Source organism: Pecten maximus, chromosome 9, assembly GCF_902652985.1.
Source record: "Pecten maximus chromosome 9, xPecMax1.1, whole genome shotgun sequence".
NCBI classification, from domain to species: domain Eukaryota; kingdom Metazoa; phylum Mollusca; class Bivalvia; order Pectinida; family Pectinidae; genus Pecten; species Pecten maximus.
Window position 1 is genome coordinate 38,107,179 of NC_047023.1, and position 10,452 is coordinate 38,117,630.

The 10,452-nt window shown below is 37.0% G+C and overlaps 1 protein-coding gene across 1 annotated transcript; it reads left to right on the forward strand.

Annotated features, from left to right (window-relative positions):
- The first annotated feature begins 35 nt into the window (after positions 1–35).
- Positions 36–4,520, forward strand: LOC117335209 (calcium and integrin-binding family member 3-like). The gene is made up of 7 exons (XM_033895194.1): positions 36–204; positions 1,273–1,307; positions 1,670–1,787; positions 2,226–2,373; positions 2,892–2,998; positions 3,716–3,804; positions 4,352–4,520. Exons 1-7 carry the CDS (start codon positions 154–156, stop codon positions 4,371–4,373), a joined length of 570 nt encoding a protein of 189 aa, XP_033751085.1. The 5' UTR covers positions 36–153; the 3' UTR covers positions 4,374–4,520.
- Positions 4,521–10,452: the final 5,932 nt, after the last annotated feature.

Sequence of the window (10,452 nt, forward strand, 5' to 3'; positions counted from 1 at the left end):
TTTAAATCTGAATCAAACTAGTTCATTATAAAATTATTAAATATTTTTTTGGCAAAACCGGAAGTCACAAGTTGTCACATGAACTGTCAACAGAAGAAGGCAGAGATGAATTCTGAAGTTCTACGCATATTTGCGTAGTAGTTGATCATAAAAATGGGAAACAAAATAACTACATTTACAGAAGATCAGTTGGACGCTTATCAGGTATACTATATTTGGTGTTGACTGAATTGATAAGACATGACTTTGTCGTAGATGGTACTGATGCTGGAAAGTCTTTTGACAAGTTTTGTTGATAAAACTTAACTGAAATAATCATGAGTTCTAATATGTCAGAGGTTTTCCTCTCCATATTCAAGATCAATATACGTTTGAGATTAAAACACAGCAGCTAGATCTGGTGTCTTCTGACAATAATAATGGCAATAAAAAATATAAGATTATATATAGATCTATATCGTGTATAAATCTTAAATTATATAATTATTGTTGAGTCTCTACATTATATAACCCTTCAACTAATTATTAAGTGAGAATTTTTGAGTATGGCAAAGTGTATATCCGGGGGGGGGGAGGGGGGGGGGGGAAGGGCAAGATAATTTGTCACCACATTATGAATATATAAACAACCACCCAAAATGCCACGTACAGCTATCATTTGACTACATACAGTATACACTGTATAATACCTATCCATCCGACAATATCTAACCAACACCACTCAGCTCTAGCGATCCAACACTCAACACTGGCATCAGTCAGTCCTATGTACATACGTATACACTACCCTCGCAAGCAGTTCAGCATGGCAAAAGAACATATGGTTCGGCACTATCTAGCTGTGTAATTATAGGAGTGGAAAAATGCACGGCCAGACCGGGGTTCGAACCCGGGACCTCCGAACACTAGCTGGATGCTCTACCGATTGAGCTACCTTGTCGCCGATGATCGACCCGGTCCAGTTCCGCTACACTCTTCCCTCCTATTTTTTTAAGTCTTCGACCCAGAAGACTTCACAACTCACAACCCAGGTTCGGGTATCCCCTTGTCAAGTATTCACCTCACTTGAAACAAGGTTTGGTCACAGGCACCAAATGTAATAGGAGTGGAAAAATGCACGGCCAGAACGTGGTTCGAACCTGGGACCTCCGAACACTAGCCGGATGCTCTACCGATTGAGCTACCTGGTCGCCGATGATCGACCCAGTCCAGTTCCGCTACAGCTGTAACTTCGGATTAATTAACTTTTCTGTTATATATTATCTATTACAGGATTGTACTTTCTTCACAAGAAAAGAGATTCTAAGGTTTGTATGTTAACACACTGGAACTTATATTTTAGAATTAAGTATAAAATACTTTTTTGTTTATTCATACATTTTGTGTTGAAGGTTTCAAATCTAAATTTCAAGTTTTCAACACTAGGACAGCTTATAAACTCTTGAGTTATAAGTTTGTTGAAGTACTCCGTTTTGAAACTTGAATTAAAGTCTAACGCATTGTAACATTTGGTGTACTGTTGCTTGTTTCATATCTACTGATTAAAGCTGCATCAATCAGTTAGTTGTTTATCTCTATAAGACAACCCCTCCCTCCACCCTTTTATCCCCTGAGTCAATTGCCTGTATAAACAAATAAACTCAAGATTGCCTTTTTTGTATTTTTGTAGGATCTTCAGGCGTTTCCAGGCTCTGTACCCGGAGCATGTGCCTCTTGACATGAAACGAGGACAGACTTCATCTGTCAAGATTCCTCTACATGAACTGGAAAAAATGCCAGAACTGAAGGTTAAGGATGTAGATTATAATAGATAAAAATGCTTAATACATTGTTGGGCTTCAGATTTTCTTTGTTATATATTAATGAAGTAAATTGTACCTGTGCACTGGTGTATTTGTATATTTACTCTGTTGTAATTATCAGAGGAACAAGAAAATATCAATCTGATGATCATCATCTTTTCATGGCTTTGACTACTATCAATACCGGTATATGCTATTCTTAAACAACACAATCAAAGTAATGAACAAATGATTTAAAGAAGTAGAAGAAATTTGATTTTAATTGAACATTGACTAATTTATAGATATTTTACACTTTTGTGATATAACTAGACACACACAAGAAATTATGTGATATTCCAGGAAAAATTCAATAACACTAACTTGATTTAGTGAATAGCATAGATACTCAACATCTGATCTCATTTGTCTTGATCATTTCAGGAAAATCCTTTCAGACAGCGACTATGTCAGGTGTTTTCTGAGGACGGGACTGGAGATATGTCTTTTGATGATTTCCTCGATATGTTTTCCGTGCTGTCTGAGGGTGCACCAAGGGACATCAAAACTGTGTACGCCTTCAAGATGTATGGTAATTATTCCAATTTGTGCTTTGTTTAAACATCATGAACATTTCTGATGGTCCATTAGTAGAAATTCTGAGTTGATGAGGTAGATACTTTAAATTGAAGCAGTCTATTTGTATTAATTTTGAACTAATGAAAAAGAAAAGCAAAGAAAAAGAGAATTAAAGCTAATTGGCCTTTCAGTTTCAGGGGTCATGTATAAAGTTTAATTTCATCTTGATGTGATGGGTTTACTAACAGAGAATAGCATAGCAAATTAAATATCTATTTTCACCAGAAATAGACATAAAATTAGTTTTATTTGTTTACAAATACTCTTAGTACACTTGCGGTATTCTGGAAGGGTTTAATATTGTTGGTGATGAGGGCACAAATTGTGTATTCTGTCTAAGTCAAGTTGTGGATTCTTAGGTGTACAATTTCAACAACAGCACAAAGCATCTCCTTGCTTTTAGTGATAATGCTTACATACATATTGTTATTTGTTTCAAAAAAATTCATTATCATGTTTTTTTAATTTCAGACTTTGATGATGACCACTTTATTGACCGTAACGACCTAGAGAAAACTTTGGTGTGCCTTACAAAAGAAGAGTTGTCTCAAGAAGAAAAAAGCTTTGTTGTGGACAAGGTACATATGAAAATTTCCCTCCTATGCACATAAGGAAGATGAGAGCATCTACTTTCTCTGCTCCAATATAGGACCAATGCTGTATACACTTTTGTAACAGGAGAAAGAGAAAATGTAGCAGTCAGACTGGGGTTTGAACTCATGCATCAGGACCCTCCAAACTCTAGACATGCACCAACTGATCTACTTGCATGGTCGCTGATGATCGACCCAGTCCAGTTCTGCTTCACTTTTATGTTAAGCTGCTACTTTTGAGAGTAAAACGTGTCTTTGTTCTGACTTTTTAAACATTTCTTACCTGTGTAAAAGTTCAAAAATGCAAGAGTTTGTTTTTGAACTTTCATCCTCAATAAAGAATAGTACTGTAGTTATTAAGTTTGGGTTTTTCCATACTTAAACGTTATTTCCGCTGCAATTTGTAATCTTATTGTTAACATGAAATATTTGTGGGTACTTTCTGTCATGGTTTCCAGCTGCTAAGACAATTTTGGGATACCAACTCATGGATACAGAATATCAATTAAAAAACAAACAGTAGACTAGTACATTGTATAATCGCTCATTTTGTTTATTTCTTTGGTTCCTTATCAACCTTGAAAACCGGGAATGTTGATACTCAATAAACATTTCATTTCATGCAGTGTAGATTGACAGGAACGAAGATTGTATACAGTACATAGGTACTGCCTTTTTAATTGTAGTTATCTCCCCTTACAGGTATTGGAAGAAACAGACCTGGATGATGATGGCATGTTATCTTACATAGAATTTGAGCAAGTCATATCTCGTTCACCAGATTTTCTCAAGTAAGTAATTTCTTAAGAGTATATAAGCTCTGTGTAGAGCAGTTTAGTAAAAATGATAACAAATGTTTATATTCCAAATTGAAACAGATATGGTGATTGATGATAGGCCTTTTGAACCGAAACTTATAACACGTGCATCATTATTGTCATGTATTTGGTAGAGCATGAAACCTGTTCCACGGCTGGATGTATCTACAACAAGTCAGAAATCACCTTGCAATAGCCATGCTCAAGATTAAAGCAAAGTGACAAACAACCATTGTTAATTATACTACTTCCGAAACAACTGGGTGCTGTAAAAGATCTTGAACCAATTTTGTTATGACATTATACTTAAGAAATCCAACCCAATACTTGGATAACAATTATATGTGTCATTATTACTGTAACAGGTTAACAAAATCAGAATTTACAAACCTAGTTCCAGTTCTTTTCTGAAGTATTTGTGGAGCTATACATCTTGTGGACAAGATTTCAATATTTTACACATCTTACTTCTTGTAAGAAACTTTAATTATATTAACAGACAGATTTTGTTACTTTTCAGTACATTCCACATCAGAATATGAGAACGGACCGATGTTAATACTGCTTTTTACAGATCTTACACATATCAGGACATGGTGTATATTTTTTAGGAATGAATACACTTATTGCAACTTGCCTTCAATTTAATTATTTGTCTAGTCATGAATGATTAAAAGTTCCGTCGGGAATGAATATTATACAACTTGTGTAAGGTTTAATTACAAGTTTAGTTGTAATGAATATTATACAACTTGTGTCAGATTTAATTACATGTTCAGTCATGAATGAATATTATACAACTTGTGTCAGATTTAATTACATGTTCAGTCATGAATGAATATTATACAACTTGTGTCAGGTTTAATAACAAGTTGAGTCATGAATGAATATTATACAACTCGTGTCAGGTTTAATTACAAGTTCAGTCATAAATGAATATTATACAACTTTTGTCAGGTTTAATTTCAAATTCAGTCAAAAGTGACTATTATACTACTTTTGTCAGGTTTCATTACCAGCTAATTATATATATAATAATATAAGTCATGAATGAAGATTATTAGTGATATTGTAATATCGACTCTAATTTTCTGTATAAATTTTACATTTAAGGTACCATTTTTCATAATTTTATTCAATCCTTAAAAGTAATGAAGATTATAACGTATTAAAAATCGTATTTACAGTACCTCTAGCCCTTATATAATCCTGTAATATTGATTTTTTATGTACGTACAATTCAGATTGCTCTATGATTTGTAGGCATTAATGAAGACATATGTACTATATCACTTTCTGGAGTGATGAGCTTAGATATAATCAACACAAAAATGGCTCAAACTGGGCTCTGTCTATAATGAATCCAGAAACATTTGTAAAGTTGTAATGAATAGTTACCTGTTAAATACCTAGGTCTGTATACTTTTCTCCACCATATTTGTGTATTACTTTACCAAGGGAAATACCTTGATACAAAGAACTCATTGAAAATAATGCTCATGGGTATTTCCACTTCACAAGGGTCTTTGAAACGTTCCAATAAGCCAGAATGAAAAAAAATTAACTCCTGTGTCCGACCCCTGGATCACTTATTATTTTGACACATTCCGATAACCCAGAATGAAAAATTAACCCCTGAGATACGACCCCTAGATCACTTATTATTGTCAATAAGTGATCTAGGAGTCGTACCCAGTGGTTACTTTTTCATTTTTGGTCATGTGCTCAAAGTTTGGTGACTACTTTTGTAGTCACCAAATGTCACAAATGCAGTAATGGTTGTGATATGTAAAATTCTATTTTCATACATACAACAGGTAAATGAATTTAATTTCAAGATTTATGTTTAGTTCTTAAAATGTAATAGGAACAACTTAATATTTCTAGTTATAGAAAATGCTTTTTTTTTATCAAATGTATCTACAATTGTAGAAAATTATTAGTAAAGTGTATTCACAATATTTCGGTGTCACAAGTTTCATTGTTCCTGTGAATGTAGATAAGATGATTTTACAATTTGAGAGGTTGATGATTATAATTTTATGTTGATTTATTTACATGGCAATGTTTGGTTAATATTTATACATTGATTTACATTCTCAAGTTAATTTATCTTTTATCATAAAATACTCAATTATTTAATGATATTTCACCTAGTCATTCGTTATGATTTATTTTTGATGAAGTATTCTGTTTGAGATTAAAAATTTGTTGAAATGTTCCAATTGTTTGTATCTATATTTAAAATGCTGAATTGCTGATCCACGGACATGGTCTCCAGCATAGCAAGCTGGACGATATCTTTGACAATTGTTCCATAGCTACGTTCCTTTCTTTTCCCTTGCTCTCTGGTGGCGAGAACATTCTTCATGGGGATTGTGCAGAAATCTCTAGCACCCTTTCTTCCAAAGAAAAGGCTTGAACCTCCCATCTCTCGGATTGCCTCCTCTAACTGGTGCTTCCAGGGCACTATCGGTTCCACTGTGACCAATTTCTGTTCCTGATTTAACCGAATGAAGATATTCAGGCGTGACTAGTTGGTATAGATCAGGTATAAAAACAGATTCTGACCGTCAGTTCTCGGTTCAATGTTCTATCAAGGATTCTATTACTCGAATTCTTGCCTTCCCCAACTCTCCCAGACGAGCAAATTTAATAAAATGGCCGATTCCTATAGCCGCCTTTCATTCCTGTGTTATTTCCTTTACCGAAGTTGCAACCAGCTCCCTCAGGACTTTGTCAGGTCTCCATCTGTAACGTCCATGAAGACACAGTGTGACTTGGAGAGCAAAGTTTATCGTACAGAAGGCGTTTCGCGTCCTCCGTCAATCCCCATCTGTACATTTAGATATATTTGCTGGAGACTATAGCAAATCGTACACTGACTCCAGGAAGAACTGTGTCCGACAAGGTTCTGGTCGCTAGGTGTCATACCATGTCGTTCTACTGTCAGTTGTTTCCCCATCCTCTCTTTGCCCCTAATTGCACTACTTTGTTTCCGTGTTCTTTTCCTACATTTCTTTATATCGCCTAGACTCCGACCATCATTCCTCTATCCACCCATAGGTGCTTAGCACGTTTATAAGTCCAAGACTGATTCTAGACTAATTTACCTCTATATATTAGTCTATAATCGGTCTCGGACTTATAAACGTGCTAAGCACCTATGATCCACCTTTGTCAATTGTCTTCCCTAGCTATACCGTTCCAGGCTCTGTAGTTCTACACATGTATATACAATGTCCCAGTCTTTATCGGCTCTCAGATGGGTCTTCTGCACTGCTTACATACCATTTTTTTCTGTTCTTGTGTCGATAACAGCATTTCGGTTCTCATCGTTTCTCGTTGCATCACGTCTTGACTGGATAGTTTTTTTGTGACTTTTACAATTACAAGTGAGCAAATCTGACTCCTGAAGGTAGTTCTGAACCAATTTGTCAGATGACTGGTAAAAATCATAAAAGGTGGACATGAGTTCCACACAGCTGTCACATAGCCATTCCAAACCAACAGGTGAAGTTTGATCAGTAATGTTCACACAGGTAGAGCGGACAACTGTAGGACTGACAATATACAGGTAACAGTCTCACTTGACTGAACTACACAATCCGCACCCCTTATTGTCACCAGGAGGTCCTGGGTTCAGCCTGACATCGTTGGACAGAAGTATATAAGAATAGAAACTGAATTGTGTTCATGTGGTAATAGTACTGATACACGTTTTTGAATCCATTCCAATAATGACATCAGCACCGAAGCATTTGATTTCCATTGACAGAATAGGGAAACTTGTTCCAGTAGTCATAACAAAGTTCTGTTAATCAAAGTTTTGATTATATAGACCACCTCTAAACATGGTAAAACAATGGAGTTCAAGACCACTACAGTAACGCACCCCTTCCCGGCGGCCATCTAAGAACACTTTCAAGTATGGATTATGGATAACGTAGAATTGTAGCAGGAGGGGAGGCCTGGCGAATAGGTGGTCCTCCCATATATAATATCATTGTAATCCGCATTGTGTTTTTAAGATGGTATATGATTTTGCACCCATTTCCTCATTACTTCCCCATGTCATGTTCTTTCAGATCCCAACGTGACACACTGGAAAGCACAACAAGAAGATTAAAATATGTTTAACAATTTATTAACAAAACAAGTGTAGATGGTATAGGACAACAAGGGGAAAGGCATTGGATGATATTCAATAAGTACAAAAATCTCTAAAACTTAATAAGTACAATATACGATAAATTCCTATAAAAACCTAGTAAAATTGATAAAGAAACCCGAGAATGAAATGGTAATCTATAATTGTGATCCGATAAACTACTGCAAAAAGGAGTAACAAATAACCTAAACTAGTCCATACATAAACTTCCGTACCATTTAACAAAAAGGTTAGACTAATATCCTTCATTCTAACTTACTAACTCTCTAATTTGTACATTGCCTGGCCTTGGAAGGGGATATAAACCCTACTATGATGTCCCAACATATGCTAATATCACGGGACCTTACAGACTATATTTCTATTTCTAATATTATGACCATTCCGCACCTCCCGTGATCCTCCTGCCTAATGTGGGTTCTGCTCTTGGTATGGCGACTAAATTGCCATCGACACTAAGTGCACTTCCTACGTTTAAATAACAGAGTGAATAGACATGTGGCGGCTTTACCGCCCTACCCCTTCTAGTTCTCCTCTGCTCCACTTTTCTAGATTCTCCCTTCCCCTATTCTCACTTACAACGTTATATAGGTTACCTCCTCCTCCTCCGCTTTTTTTTTTCATCATACTCCGTTGCTAGGGCAATAATCCTTTCGAAGCTTGACGGCTTGGCGAGTGCCACAAGACTCCGTATCTCAAAATTGTTCAACCCGTCTATACACTGGTCCACTATCTTTGGTTCCAAACTGTTGAACGAAGTCATTTGGTACGCTCGCTGCGCAATCTCCTGATGGCATATTCGTTATCCGATACGGATTATCTCTTCTCCAAACGACGTCGGGCCAGCTCCAGCTCGTTTTGGTTCAATGCTCCAAAGTCTGACATCTGTCCAACTGTAAGTGTCCAAGTAATTCCTGTGCTGGACCCCGTAGACTAATTTCCAACTGTGCAGCCTTCTCATCCTGGCTCCATCCATTCCAGCAAGGACACTTGCTCAAAATGTGCCAAATAAGCAGGCCAATCCGTTGATCTCCCATCATACTTGATCATATATTGAGCCTTTTCTCTCCTTGTCATTGGTTTCCTATCTGCTCGTGACCGGTTTGTTGCAATCCTGCTCCCCATCCATGTTGCCCCTGATTCTTATCAATTGGTCAACATTGAACATCTCTTATCTACGGAAGCTCACATTGGAGTATGTTTTTCATGGCATGCGAAAATGTTTTATCTGGCGGCCGCCACATATTTAGCTTCCGTATTTATCTCACTATATCCCCCCTCCTCTAAATCATATATGTGAGGGCGTCTTGAGGCAGCGTAGATTGATGTGTAATTGCTCCTCTGCAACTCCATTTCCCCTGCTCTCTGACGACCACATCTATCCGACAGAGGTGTACTATGTATCCTGCAACGATCATCAAAGTCAGCCTGGTATGCACCCATGCTACTGATACCTCCTAGGTACCCGGAACGATCCTTCTTTCCCCCCTTTGACCTGCATGGGTCTTCCGCCCGATAGAAAAATATTAAGAACCAGAAATTATACCAAGATTTGCCAGTTGACCACCGGAGTCACTCCTGGACACACTGTCCTGGCCTATTGCCCAGGATAGGAAAAAGAGCCGACTTCTGGAGCTAGTCTAAAGAACATCTACTCTGTCCAAATAAACATCAACAAGAACAACTATACGAGTGTGACTTTATCATTTCCAAGACACCAGCTACTATCTACATTTGCGCCGTGACTCCAGACGAATCAACCACTCTGAGTATGTATGCCATGTATAGGTATTAGGTAACTGTCTGATCTAATGGTCCATGTGTAATTTATTGTCCAAAGGTATTTAAGCACCTGAAATTATACCGAGACATGCCAGTTGACCGCCAGAGTCATACCTGGACACTTTGCCCTGGGCAGGATAGGCCAGTACAGTATGTATGTACTTACACTTTAATGAAAGTATTGACAAAATACAAAACTTTACTAAATTGCATTTGCTTCGCGACTCATCTACGGCCGGCGATTTAGAATCCGCGAGCGCACCCGCATGACCTGACACTCCCTACACTACTCTCTTCAATATCATAATGTTCACCTCCGGATTCATATGGCATTCATATCCTGGTCACGGCACCAAAATGTAGCAGGAGGGGATAGCATATGATTTTGCACTCATTCTTCATTACTTTCCACTGCCATGTTCTTTCAGATCCTTGCGGGACACGTTTGAAAGCACAACCAAAATAATAAAATAAGTTTCACAATTTATCAACGAAACATATGTAAATGGTATAACACTACACTTCTTGATGATATTTAACATGTTAAGATTCCCCAAAACTTCATATAAAAACCTTAATATGATCCCGTAAAATACTGCAACACATACTTGTCAGGCTATCAAACCGTAAAATACAACGTTATCATTTAACTGCCGAACTAATACGTG